This window comes from Harpegnathos saltator, unplaced genomic scaffold, assembly GCF_003227715.2.
Source record: "Harpegnathos saltator strain DR-91 unplaced genomic scaffold, Hsal_v8.6 scaffold745, whole genome shotgun sequence".
Lineage (NCBI taxonomy): Eukaryota > Metazoa > Arthropoda > Insecta > Hymenoptera > Formicidae > Harpegnathos > Harpegnathos saltator.
The window spans coordinates 205,510-219,325 of NW_020230588.1; the positions used below are offsets into that span (position 1 = coordinate 205,510).

The 13,816-nt window shown below is 47.5% G+C and overlaps 1 protein-coding gene across 1 annotated transcript; it reads right to left on the bottom strand.

Moving 5' to 3' along the window:
• Window positions 1–516: 516 nt before the first annotated feature.
• On the bottom strand, window positions 517–8,583 carry LOC105182107 (uncharacterized). Its single transcript, XM_025305993.1, has 2 exons — window positions 7,909–8,583; window positions 517–654 (listed from the first exon to the last, which is right to left on the bottom strand). The coding sequence occupies exons 1-2, from the start codon at window positions 8,581–8,583 to the stop codon at window positions 517–519; spliced, it is 813 nt and encodes a 270-aa protein (XP_025161778.1).
• Between the last annotated feature and the right edge of the window lie 5,233 nt (window positions 8,584–13,816).

Consider the following 13,816-nt stretch of genomic DNA (forward strand, 5'->3'; position numbering starts at 1 on the left):
CCGCTGCCTCCTTCTGCGACATTACACTTTCGCAGAAGGAGGCAAAAACGTCCCATTTTCTCTCACTCCCCAATATGGCAACGACCACTCTGGGGAGTGAGAAATCCGGACCCAATTCCCTGACCACGACTCCGCGCTCCGCTGTCCAGGCTGAACATTCCTGTAGCGTATGTTGCGCGGAGTCATGGTCATACTCGCAGTGGTGACACTGCGCTGTGCGTACTTTCCCAATCCTTTGCAGGTACTCACCGAAACATCCATGCCCAGTGAGTACCTGCGTCATTCTGAATGTCAGAGCCCCCGATGCCCTGTCTACCCATTCCGGGAGACAGGGCTGGACGGCCTCGACAGACTTCCTTCCATACCTGGCTTTCGCTAGGTTCCTCAGCCATCTTTGGAGGAGGTTCTGCCATTCCTGGTGCCTCATTCGTTGCATTTCCCCGGCGAGCGCTTCACCCCCTTCTTCTGAGCTCCCCCCTTTTCCTGTACGTAGAACGGTACATAAGAGCAAGGAACTCAAGGGGGCATGCCCGCCAAGGCCGTCGCCGCCACGTGGGATACTGTTTTATACCCTCGGATTACTCTGACCGCCACCGTCCTGTGTGCTCTGCGCAAGAGCGCTTGAAGTGGACGGTTGACGGCCAAAGCCTCTGGCTATACCGGCGCCCCATACAGGGCTACTGAATTAAGTACCCCAGCGTGGAAGCGACGTGCCTTCCTATCTGGTCCCCCGATATTTGACATCAAGTTTGACAGGTTGGCCGACACTACTCCGTTATTAGTTGGTGAAATATTATCACAAGCCCAGAGTGCCACGGGGAAGCTGCAGTAGGATTTTACACTCCGTTTTTCTTATCTTTTATTTATTTGTTTTTTTAATTTTTTTTATTTTTTATTTTTTGGTTTTTTGTTTTTAATTATTTAGTTGTCTGATTTAAAAATTTTTTATGCTTAATTTCCTGAAATATCGTTGTTCTAAAATATTTTTTGGGAAATAGAATTTATTATAAGAATTTATGGCTTTTGTAATAGTTCTTGAAACAAGATATTACGCATAATGGGGCTCCACCACAAATCTCACAGATTCATTTGCTTTCTCTTATCCTGTTTCTGGCAAAGGGTGGATCTCTTTCTAAAACTCTTATTTTCAATAAGTGATTCAGGAAATGTCTTCCGGAAAATCGGATTGGGTCTCCTAAATCATATTTCTCGTGATAAATAGATGACATCTTACCTTCGCAATGTTCAAGTAATTGGTAATTTGGTCTGAACTGCATTAGCGCCTTTTTTTCCAGGATGAGTAGTGTTATGTACCACGAAAGCATTGAAAATTGCGATATCGAGTAGATGGAAATAAGTCTTAATATACTAAGTGCGCAACTAAGTTTCCGGGTTTCACACATGGATAGCGCTAACGACACATGTAGTTGACATACATATCTGAAGTTGTGTTTTTTTATAGCTTGGATATCTGTTAACAATAACCAGTCGTAATACCAACACATATCGCAATGCAAAAATATTTTTTCTAACAACGAAGATGTCGAGTTTTGTGCCAAATAAACAGCATTTGCGGGAGGCTTTGCTTTTCTGCTTTAACTTGAAAAAAAGTACAGCTGAAGCACGTCGTTTGCTTGAGGAGGCCTACGGCGAACATGCATCATCGAAAACTACCTGTGAAGATTGGTTTAAACACTTCAGATGTGGCGATTTTGACACTGAGGACAAGGAGCGCTCCGGAAGACCAAAAACAATTGAGGACGCCGATCTGCAAGCGTTATTGGATGAAGATAATACGCAAACACAAGATCAACTTGCGGAGGCATTAAACATGACTCGCCAAGGTATTTCCAAATGTTTATATCCCATGGGAAAAATTCAAAAGGAAGGAAAATGGGTACCGCATAAGTTGACTGAGAGGCAGATGGAAAATCGAAGAGCCACTTCCGAAATTTTGCTTTTGCGGCATGAAAGAAAAAGTTTCCTGCATCGAATTATTACTGGCGATAAGAAATGGATATATTTTGAGAATCCCAAACGCAAAAAATCGTGACTTTCACCTGGCGAAGCATCAACATCGACGGCACGGACAAATCGCTTCGGAAAGAAGACAATGCTCTGCGTTTGGTGGAACCAGAAAGGAATCGTGTACTATGAGCTGCTGAAACCGGGCAAAACTGTCAATGGGTATCGCTACCGACAACTGATCAATTTGAACCATGCATTGCTCGAAAAATAGCCAGAATGGGACACGAGACACGAACGAGTGATATTGCGGCGCGACAACGCTCCGTGCCATCGCACTTCCATTGTCCAGGATACCATCAAAACGCTAAAATGGGATCTGGTACCGCACCCGCCGTATTCGGTACCAGACCTAGCCCCTTCCTATTATCACTTGCTCCGGTCGATGGCGCATGGCTTGGCTGGGCAACACTTGGCCAATTTCGAAGAAGTGCAAAATTGGTTGGATGAATGGTTTCGGTCCAAAGACGCGTCGTTTTATCGTCGCGGTATTCATGTGTTGCCAGAGAGATGGCAAAAATGTGTAGCTAGCGAGAGACGAGACTTTGAATAAACCATTTTTTGTATTTCTCTTGAAATTTTCCATTTTTCATTGATTAAAAAAACCCGGAAACTTAGTTGCGCACCTAGTAGAACGGATAAGTAAACAATATTGAAACAATATATTTTTTAAGAGTTCCATTCAAATCCTACCAAGATTATTATCTCACGTATAAGATAAGCTTTTGTCAACATATAGAGAATGATATGTCTTTATCCGCAGCATCCCTATCCCTTGGTACATACGTTACTATTTTTACATAAGCAAATTAATCTCTGCTCTTGCTTATATCTTATGTAATAAGTTGCAATGTCATTAGAATCAAGTTTTTCTTATTTTGCAGTATGGGAAAATATCAACTCGATAACAGATACAGTTATCAAATACAGCGTAATTCAAAATGACCTACTTATAGCGCGGCACCTATAGTTCTATGTAATTATCTCTATCTCTAAAAAATGTAATCACCTCCAGTTTTTATTATTATATGTGGATGAATTTACGATAGTCTTTATTTTTGCCCAAAGAACAACTTAAAAGTTGTTGAAAGTAATGTGGAAGGGGCAGGGGATTTCAAAAATTTTTCAATTTCGCAAAATTTGAACACACAGTTGCAAAGAGCATGAAATACATTACAACTTTCATATAAACCATATTTGCATATACCTCGTACTTCAAAAGATATATGCTGAAAATGAAAATGGTTTTTTTCCTTCGAAGGGTGGTTTCACCCTCTCAAACTGAAATTCCTCACGAACAAAAAATAGTTTTGCATTACGGATGAACTACTTTACTTCCACAAAAGTTTCAGAATTTTTTGAATTCCCGCGTTCCGTAACCTTCTTTGTAAGTGTCTTCAAGATGTCCTTCGCTAGTTTTGCAACATGTGGTCTAGTTAGCATTGTTGTGGAAAAGAATAATTTTGTCATGTTTTTTGGCATATTACGGGCGTTTTTCTTTGTGTGCTCGATTCAAATTATGTAATTATCGTCGATAGCGTTCAGCATTAATAGTTTGATTCGGTTGCAACAGCTCATAATACACTACACCGATTTGGTCCCATTAAATACACAACATGACTTTTTTTCCATAAATATCCTGTTGTGGCGTTGATGTTGAGGGAACGTCCCAGATGCGTACAGAATAAAACGGACAAAGCAGGTTGAATGAATCGGACACAGTGACAAACGGACACAGTAAAAACGAATGTGTCCGATTGCAACCGTCTGTCCTTTTCTTATTATATCCGTTTCTTACTATGTCCGATTGTCACTGTATTCGTTTGTTACTGTGTCCGTTTGTCACTGTGTTTCTTACTGTGTCCAATTGCAACCATCGTATGTCCATTTGTTACTGTGTCCGTTTCTTACTGTGTCCAATTATAACCATCGAGTGTCTGTTTCTTACTGTGTCCGTCTTTTACTGTGGCCGTTAGTTTTACTATGTCCGATTAATTCAACCTGCTTTGTCCGTTTTATTCTGTGCACATCTGGGACTCATTCGCAACATCGAAGTTGTTACACGCACTGCAGCTACAGCGATTAAAAATTGTGTTCAAATTGATTATAAGACTATGGACATTTTTAAACTTTAATTATCTCGCAAACAGTACGTAGTGTCCCTTTATGAGTCTCATCGTTCTCGAGAAAAATGGCCCAAGAAAGTATCAATTTCAACCATGCTACATTCGTAGTTTTCCCGACTTTAACGTGATATATACTATCTGATGATCAATTATTGCCAATTACTAGTTCGTTCTCATAAAGTTAATCAGTATACAGGGTATATCAGGGTACGATAAAAGTACCAGACCGGTGAAATATCTCAAAAACAAGACATTAAAAAAAAAAATGTTTCATACAAAAGTTGTAGAGTTTAAAAAATACATCAAAAGCTGATATTTATTTGACGATGAGCATATGCTTAAAGGGGCTCTCAAATTTAGGTTGAATTTTTTAAATAGAACGCTCAATTTTCCATCGTATATTCTTGTAACATATCTAGAGAGATTTTCAAAACACTATAAGAAAATTATTTTTCGTTAAGTATTTTCCGAGATATGAGTTGATGAAATGCAAGTAACTCTGGCATTAGCATGGCATTATCCAAGATGTACCGCATGGAGGTAGCTTGGTGTGTGTCCATGTGCACGTGCATGCATGTATGTGTGTGTATGTGTGTGTGTGTATATGCATGCGTGCGTGCATGCTTGTGCGCAAGTTCCAGCAACACGCTGTTGGTGGGGATACGCTTGTAAGCTCCTGCAACATGCTGTTAGTGGGAATACGTTTTACGCTGCATCCGTTAACTTAGCAGCTCCATCACGAGAACTTGAATTCGGATATGTTGCATAATTAAGTGCTAATTAGTTGCCATAATCCCGAATTTGTTGCTTCTACCCATTCGCAGGAATTTAAAGGTGGTGGTACTGGCTTGACGTTACGCTAGCATCCCCCCCACTGAAAACTAACAAAAATAAATTCGGATCTATTGTAAAATTAAGTGCTAATTAATTGCTAATTAATTGCTGTAGTCCCGAATTTCTTGCTGCTGCCCAATCGCTGGAATTTATTGTGTTTTCGCTGTCGTAAGTGATCCACTTTTCATCACCAGTGACCAACCGCTTCAGAAATGGGTCGATTTTGTTGCGATTCAGCAGCGATTCGCAGATGGAAATTCGGTCCATGAGGTTTTTTTGCGTTAACTCGTGTGGCACCCATACATCGAGCCTCTTTTTGTATCCAGCCTTATTCAAATGGTTCCAAACGGTTTTTTGTGCAATCTTTAGCTTTTGGGCAATCGAAACAGTGCTTACATGACGGTCGGATTCGACAATGTCCATGATTTTATCGATATTTCCGACAATTGGCCTTCCAGTGCGTGGTGCATCTTTGACATCGAAATTACCGGAATGGAATCGACGAAACCAAAATTGCGCGTGATTGGCTGTTACAGTATCAGGATCATAAACACTATTCACATTTTCAGCCGCCTGGCTTGCGTTTTCGCCTTTATCGAAGAAAAACTGTAAAATACAGCGTATTTTCTCTTTGCTAGTGTCCATCTTTGACGCGCGCTCAAATAAAACTGAGTCAACTAATCACAAAACTGTCAGAAAAGTTTTTTTAGTACGAAATCTCATCTTTCTAACGCCATCTAGAACCCGATCGGACTTATACAACGCGAGATACAGATAACTAAAGCCATCTATTGGAAAAATAATGGATTTCTTTTACACCTGATATATAGACGGCTAAAAATCAACATATTTTTCGGAAATTTTTTGTGAAGCACGTAACAAACATATCATTTTCAAATTTGAGGTACGTTTCATTTTACATTTCTGCTACTTAAAAATTTTGTTTTTAGAATTTTAATATTTAAATTGTTAAAAGTATAAATAATTTTGTCGACCCTTTCAAAAAACATGCCGTGCAAAGTATAGCCTGCAGCATTCACCTGAAATCAAAAAATAAAAAAAAACTTTAATTTATTAGTATACGCTCAGCATGAATGTACTTATTAATTAAAAAATGCGAAATTGCAAAAATGATGACAAAACAAACATTTTTGTCTTTATAAATTGCTCATAATTGCTAAAAAACAATTGCTTAATGCAAAAATATTTATAAACCAAAACATTCATGCTGTGAAGAACATCTTAAGCAATATGTATACGAAAGGAGAAGTCAATCGGTTAAATAGTTTTGTTCCCGTCTGGTTCCGCCGACGGTGACCGCACGGTATCGCACAGCGCTGTGCGCGGAGGGCGCAAATACGCGATCTTTAATCGCTATAAGTGCAGGAGAACAGGGAAACCGATCGCGCAAAATTACGCTTAAACTGAGTTTATTCTTATTTACAACAAACAGCTATATCCGGCGGCGAACAATTTTGCGATCGCGCGGAAATCTTGATGCACCTTTTTCAGCTTGTAAGGCGCGGACGGAGATCTTGGAAAGCATCTGACTGGACGCCCGATCGACGGAAATCTTCGCTGTAGACCGGCGGACATAAGGTGTTGCGCGACAAGCGGTGCTCGCGGACGCGACGTTCACCAACGGCGCACGGAAAATGGATATAATTTCACCTAGTATAATACAAGACACAAAGTAAAACAAGTTAAACGCGTTGAGTGTCCGATGTATTGATGGGTACGCGATCGAGCGTCGGAGAGTGGCGTGCAAACCAGGCGCGTAGAACAGAGAGCAACTTCACGAAATCGTAATTGAGTGTAACGATGCAGCCACGACGAAAATAAACATTGATCGCGCGAACAGAAAACGAGTGAAGCTCTTGCCCGCCCGTTGAGATCGGAAGAAAAGACCGCTCGGGAGAAAAGACAAATAAGCAGAGAACGAAGAGAATCTTCGGTCTCACTTATATCTTTTTGCAGCTCTAGCTGGCAGATAATGATTGGCTGTAACTTGTTCACGCCGTGATCGCATGTTTGGGGTCTGCTCAGCATAGACGGCTAACGCGGGAATAAACATTGTTTTGAGAAACGTTCCTCGCTGAGGATCTCGTGGACCAACGTTCGGCGACGAGATTTCCGCTAGCGCTGAGCACGTATCGATCACGCGTGAGCTTCGTGATATTGAAGCTAGAAAAATCTTTGGATTCTTCCAAAAAACTTTTTTTGGTAACGCAGGGGAAATCCATTATGGATACCCCTGACCCTTGGGGGGGTCGGAGGTTATGTCGGACTCTTACCGACTAAAACCCCTGCGGGATGTCTACCTGTCGGACCGGTAATGTGGGGAGTCAGAGAAACTGCTCCCGCATTCCCTCCCCGACACCCCGGCCCTAGGGCTTCCTTTCGGGAGCCCCCCCCCCTCGCCATCTATGTACCATGCCCTGTTCCGCAAAGGGAATCCAGGGCACGGTCCCCGGTCGGTGCTGACCGACCGGTTGGCCTTCTGGTGTCACCTATAACGGAGAGAGGGGACATCCAACCTCCCTCCTTACCCCCCTCCCTGTTAGTCAGGGAGGGAGGGTTTCTAGGGGAGTGGGCCCGTCCCCAAACAGGGTGCCACTCCCCCTTGTCCCTACCTGTCGGTCGCGCAGGGGGATCCGAATTATACACCGTAGAATTCCCGGATCCCCCTGCGGACGGAGGCGGGCCCGAGGCGGCCGAGGAGGGCTTGGACCCCCGCTATCCAGGGGTCCTTCCTCTTCCTCGGCCGATGCCACCTCTGGCCCGCTACCCATTCCCCCCCCCCATCCGGGGAGCGCCGACCACCCCGATGCATCCTGTGTCGAATTCCTGGTCGGCGCTCCCACTCGGCGGCCTCCTTCTTGGACAACACGTCCCTGCAGAAGGAGGCCGCCGCTTCCCATACCTCCTCGCTCCCGCACATAGCCTGGACCAGGTACGGGAGCGAGATGTCCCCCTTATGACACCCCACCGCCCCGGCCAGAACACGGCACTTCTCCCTCCAGGCTGGACAAGCAGCCAGAGTATGGAACGCGGTGTCCATCAGCACGGGGCTGTAGTGGCACCGGGTGGTGGGCTCTTTGCCTATCTGGTGCAGGTACTTACCGAAGCATCCGTGGCCCGTCAGCACCTGCACCAGATGGAAAGACATTCCACATCCCCTCCTGCCCGCCAACTCTGGCAGGCAGGGGCGGACAGCCTCAGCCGTCTCGCACCCGTACGATCGTGGGTCAGACAAAATGTCCCCCCATATCCCCAGGGTACGGGCCACGGCCTGGGACTTCAGGGCCCGTAGGTCCCTGGTCGTCAACTTTCCCTCCTCACGGAGCTCCTTGATTCTCCAATAGAGAACCCGCCTCTCCTCGGCGAGGAGCTTCACGGGAGGGGACCCGGCCAGGGTGATCGCCGCCATGTATGATATTGTGCTGAACTCCCTGATCGCCCTTATGTACATGGGCTTCAGCGCCTGCCGCATTTGGCGTATACCATCGCGGCAGGCGCGGAGCTGGGGCGCCCATATCGGCGCCCCGTACAGGGCGATCGAGAGAACAGCACTCACATAAGGCGGCGAGCCCTCCATCCTGGACCTCCTTGGTTGCGCAGGAGACTGGCCACCACTAGCCTAGTCCCGCGCACCCTGGGGGCCAGTTGCCTGAAATGCGGGCCATAGTCCCACTGGCTGTCCAACGTCAGGTTGAGATATTTTATCGTCGGCCCGACGCGGATGTAGACGCCATCGACCAGGATCCGTGTCTCAGGGGCGTCCCTCGACTGCCGTCGTGAAAGAACACGGCTTCGGTCTTTTGGGACGCCACCCTGAGACCTAGGTCCGCGATGGTTCCCACCACCGATGCCACCGCCATTTTCGCTCGGCGGGCTTCCCCCCAGCTCTTCCTCCCGGCCGCCGCGGAGCACACGGCTACCCCTTCTCTCGACGTCAAGGCGAGCCGCTACAGCCCTCAGGTTGTCGAGCTCCGCCCTGACGCCGGCCAAAGAGAACGTAGCGGCCAAGGCGCCGTTTCGCAAAGGGGCCAAGGGCCCCTTTCGCCCCCCTCGGTCTCCGCACTGGCGGGGTCTCCTCCGGGAGGTTGTCGTTGTACGATGGTACCTCCTCAGGGAAAACCCCCTTCCCCTTCTTCATCTCCTCTTCTCTAGGGGGGGGGAAGACGAGGAGCGTTTCCTCGTCTTCCTCTTCTTCATTCTCTTCCTCTCCATCGTCCGAGCGTCCCTCAGCTCCTCCTCCGTCGACGTTGAATCCCCGGTCGCATCCGCGTAGGTCCTCCTCCTGGAACTGACTAGGAGAGGGGAAAACTCGCGGAGGTTAGGGACCGAGACAGCAGAGGCCTTGAGAGCCCTCAGCTCTTCCGTCAACCGCCTCGTCTCAACCCTCAACCTCCTGTTGTCCTCCCTTAGACCCTGCATCTCCCTCCTTCTTCCGGAGGTTTCGTCCTCCATCCCATCCTACTCCGCCATCCTGGCGATCAATGTGGCCATCACCGCCTCGGAGATGGCTACAGCACGATTTATCAGTCCCACAAAGGTCCCTTTTAAAATTCGGGACCTCCGTACGACCAGTTTAACCGCGCCCAACGCGCGGCCAGCCTCCGAGGCTAGCTCAGAAGCCCTGGCCCCCCTTAGGAGCTCAGCAGAGGCAGTGTCCCGATAGACCTCCTCGGCCGGGCATGTGTCGTCCATTGAACGAAACAGGCCCCTGCCGAGGAGGTCCCAGGCCTCCCTCTCCAATCTCTCCAGCTCCATCTCTCTCTTTCTCTCCTCCTTCTCTCTCCTCTCCCTGATAGCCACCCCTTTTCCCGTTGTAGCGGGTCTCCCCCGCTACTTCGGGATGGATATCAGGAAAGGGACGAGGACCTCCATTATGGACGAGCCGCCACTGTTGGTGGTACCCGCCCTGGCCCTCTTCCTGCCGCCGCTAGTCTTGGCGGCTCCTCCTTCCATACACCCCGTCGTCCTCGATGTTGACGCCAGGACTGCTGCGCTAGTATCCGCCGCCTTCAGTGTCGCTGCCGGGAGGCCCTCAGAGTCGAGGCCCGGTTGGACCTGACAGCCCCACCGGTCATCCCCGAGATTGAAGCTCTAGCAGCTTCGCTCGCATCACTCGTTGCCCTTAACGTCGAGGGCCGAACAGTCCTCGATGCCAGGGTCTGAGCGACCCTACTGTTGCCTGGAATTGGGATTCTGGAACCTTGTGAAAGTATTATGTCGAAGCGGATTACGGGACTCCAAGTCCTCCGCTCCGACACCGCAACCCCTTTCTCGGCTCCTTCACACCCCCTCCCTGATCCCTTCTTTTCTTCTCCCCCCTTTTCCTCAGTAAAGGTCCCCTCCTGTGTCCTCCGGGTGTCAATGGGGGCAGACTCCCTCCTTACCTTCGTAAAGAGGGGGCCCGGCCTGTTGGTCCTTGGTATCGGGATCTTGGTCCCAGACCCCAGGGACTTCGTGGTCCCACGATGGGTGGCCGCCCTTAACCTAGCTGAAGGGCTCACCTCTCTACCCCCGCGGTCAGGGGAGAGCCCTTCGCGCCGGCGAGGACAGTGGTTGGTCCTCTGTTAATGACTCCTCGGGGGCTAGTCCCCCGAAGTCCATGGCCTTACCCTCTTCAGGGGGTGAGGAGGAGGCACCCGCTAGCCGGATACCTTCCACCTCTTCTTCTTCGCCCAAACTATCATCGGAAAAATCACTCCCTACCGGGGGTGGTAAGCTCTGAGCCGGGCTGCTACGCCCGTCTGTACGGAGCTTTGAGCCCAAAGGCTCTGAGCCCGAAAGCTCGGAGTTTGTGTTAAAAATTTTGGAATCCATATAGAGTCCCACGAGTACGGCGGGAAAGGGGCGTCAATCCCGGGTAGACCCCCGCATTACCCGGGATAAGGCTAGCATGTCCCCGTGGTTCGCCAGGTTCCACGGGTGAGGAACCACTAACGACAGGTCACGCACCTGCCATTCATCCCATAGGCGTGGCATTCATCAACCGTAGGATTACGTGGTGTTTTATACAGGACTTGCCTCGCGGTCCAGCCGGTTAAGGCAAGACCCCCGGCTCCAGAGACATGACCTAGGGTTACGATGTAATAGGCTAGGGTACGCCGGGGTTCGCCTGGATCCCCCGTACCAGGATGCCAAACACCCTGGCCCCTGACGTCCACCCACCTTCCCACCCTTGTCCCCCCACCCCGAAACCCACCTTCCCTGAAACCGTGGTGCTCTTAACAGGCGATCCTCCCCACCGGGCCCTCCCTTCGGTTGGACCGAAGGTACTACCCCAGTGGATCACGGGTACGCCTGTGTCTCTTCACCACGACAAGATGGCACCACATCGAGGAGGTCTTCCAGAAAACTAGCTGGAGACTAAGTGTCCTTTTCGGCCGGATATCAAGTGGTGACATCCACCGTTCCTCTTGCACCGCTCCGCGCTCAACAGCTGAGGCGACGATCGTGGATCGCTCAGGCCCGTCGCTACGTAAGATGTCAGCTGGAGCGTACCCTCGTGTTTTATTATAATTATGATTTTTTCCTCCCTTAATAATCGCTTTGGAATATATATGTTTATGTGTTTTAAACACACATCCATTTATATATATATACAGGGTGAAGAAAAAACCCCGGGACCCCTGAAAATTTCGAAAAATATACACTTTATAAAAAAAGTTTCAGACAAAACTTGTAGCGTTGAGAAAGATATATTTACCGATCTTAACAATTTGACCTTGGATGGCATCATCAAGGTTAAGACAAGGTCACCTCGGATTTTTTAAACAGAACCCCCAATTTTTTATTGCACGTGCTTATAACCCTTCTTCAGACCTTTTCAAAGCACTGTGGTTTTATTGAATTTGAATAAGCTGTTCCGAAGTTATCGAGTTTTTTTAAGTAAGATATTGTTGCGCTCACTCTCGCACTCGCGCTTGCACTCAGGTAAATGAAAACACCCGCGTAACAACTAATTAAGCCTTAGGCATCTGATGCTGATTTTGACAACTGAGTGAGGATTGTCCTGACGACGAAAAGTCGATAAGAAGAAAATAACAACAGCTGACGGAGAGTTTCTGGCAAGCTATCACCATTGACAGACGCGAGTCTTGTAAAACAGAGAGTTATTTCTGTAAAAAGCTTGAAAGAACGGTACTGTAAATAGTAAAGCTTATTAGTTGTTACGCGGGTGTTTTCATTTACCCGAGTGCAAGCGCGAGTGCGAGAGTGAGCGCCACATTCTGGGGGCTCGTCCAGGATAAATCGCGTTATTTTAAGATTCGCGATTAATGTGTGATGAATGGCCCAGCGAGTGACAAGAAAGCGGCAGCATCTCGACGAGAAGATGGAATCAGAGGCTGGAGCGGCGTGTTTTTCGGGCGCGGGGGAGAATGTGATGCGGGAGATGATGAAGGAGCTGCGACAACTCCGAGCAGAAAGGGAACGAGAGCGACAAAAGCTGCAGGAGTTGCGGAGTCAGCTGACTGCGGTCGGAGAACCAACACAGCTAAGTCACCCTCAAAATCATGCTTCTTCCGTTAGAAACATTAAAGCCCGATATTTATGACGGGACGGTTCCGCTACGCGAATATAGAGGGCAATTTGAATTAATCGCACGAGCTAACGGATGGGATGATTTGAGAAAATCGGTGCAGCTGGCAGCACATTTACGTGGAAAGGCAAGCTCGGTTTTAGATTCATGGAACGAAGAAAAGACCTTTGCAGAATTAAGGAATAGGTTGGAATTACGATTTGGGGATTGGGGAAATTTCCAAAATTCATACACGCAATTTTCCAATCGAAAACAGAAATTGGGTGAAGACTTCGCTACACTGGGGGAAAGTTAGAAAGATTAGCTCGTCTCGCCTATCCGGAGTGTTCAGTGGAAGTTCGGGATAAAATTTCATGTGTACAATTTATCGCGGCAATATCCGAGGTTTTGTTAAACAAACTTTGCAATTAGAGCATGTTACATCTTTGAAAACCGCAATAGAACGAGCGATGACAGTTCGAGCAATTCAGGAAACGATTTTTTCCCCGGAGAAACGAAAAATGTGAGTCATTGCGGAGAATCGAGTTAAATGATGGGCAGAAAGATTTCTTCCGGAAAGCGGAAAACAGAGAAAATATTGAAAAAACAAATTACGGGACGGAAATTGTTAATGCGGGGACGCGTTCGGGAAGTTTCAATAACTTGCGACGGAATAAGAAGTCGAATTTCAATGAGGACAAGAGGGAATGTTGGAATTGTGGAAAGAAAGGACATTTTCGGGCGGAATGTCCAGCATTACAATTAAATGGGCAGTCAAACTAGGATTTGCCGAGTTAGCCGGGATGATTCGGCAGAGCGAAGCAAAATCCTAGACGAGCCCCCAAAATGTTGCGCTCACTCTCGCACTCGCGCTTGCACTCGGGTAAATGAAAATACCCGCGTAACAACTAATAAGCTTTACTATTTACAGCACCGTTCTTTCAAGCTCTTTTACAGAAATAACTCTCTGGTTTACAAGACTCGCGTCTATCAATGGTGACAGTTTGCCAGAAACTCTCCGTCAGCTGTTGTTATTTTCTTCTTATCGACTTTTCGTCGTCAGGACAATCCTCACTCAGTTGTCAAAATCAGCATCAGATGCCTAAGGCTCGCGGACAACGGACGCCGCCACAAACCTTGTGGCTCGGACACAACAATATCTAGCCAACTAAGGCAAGACCGGAGGATGATCCAGCCAACTCGTAAAAATAATTGCGCGACTAACTTCCAGCCAGTTAGCTCCTATTGGCTTGTCTTAATTTCGTTGATTGATTTATTTCAGTTATTTATTTATTTG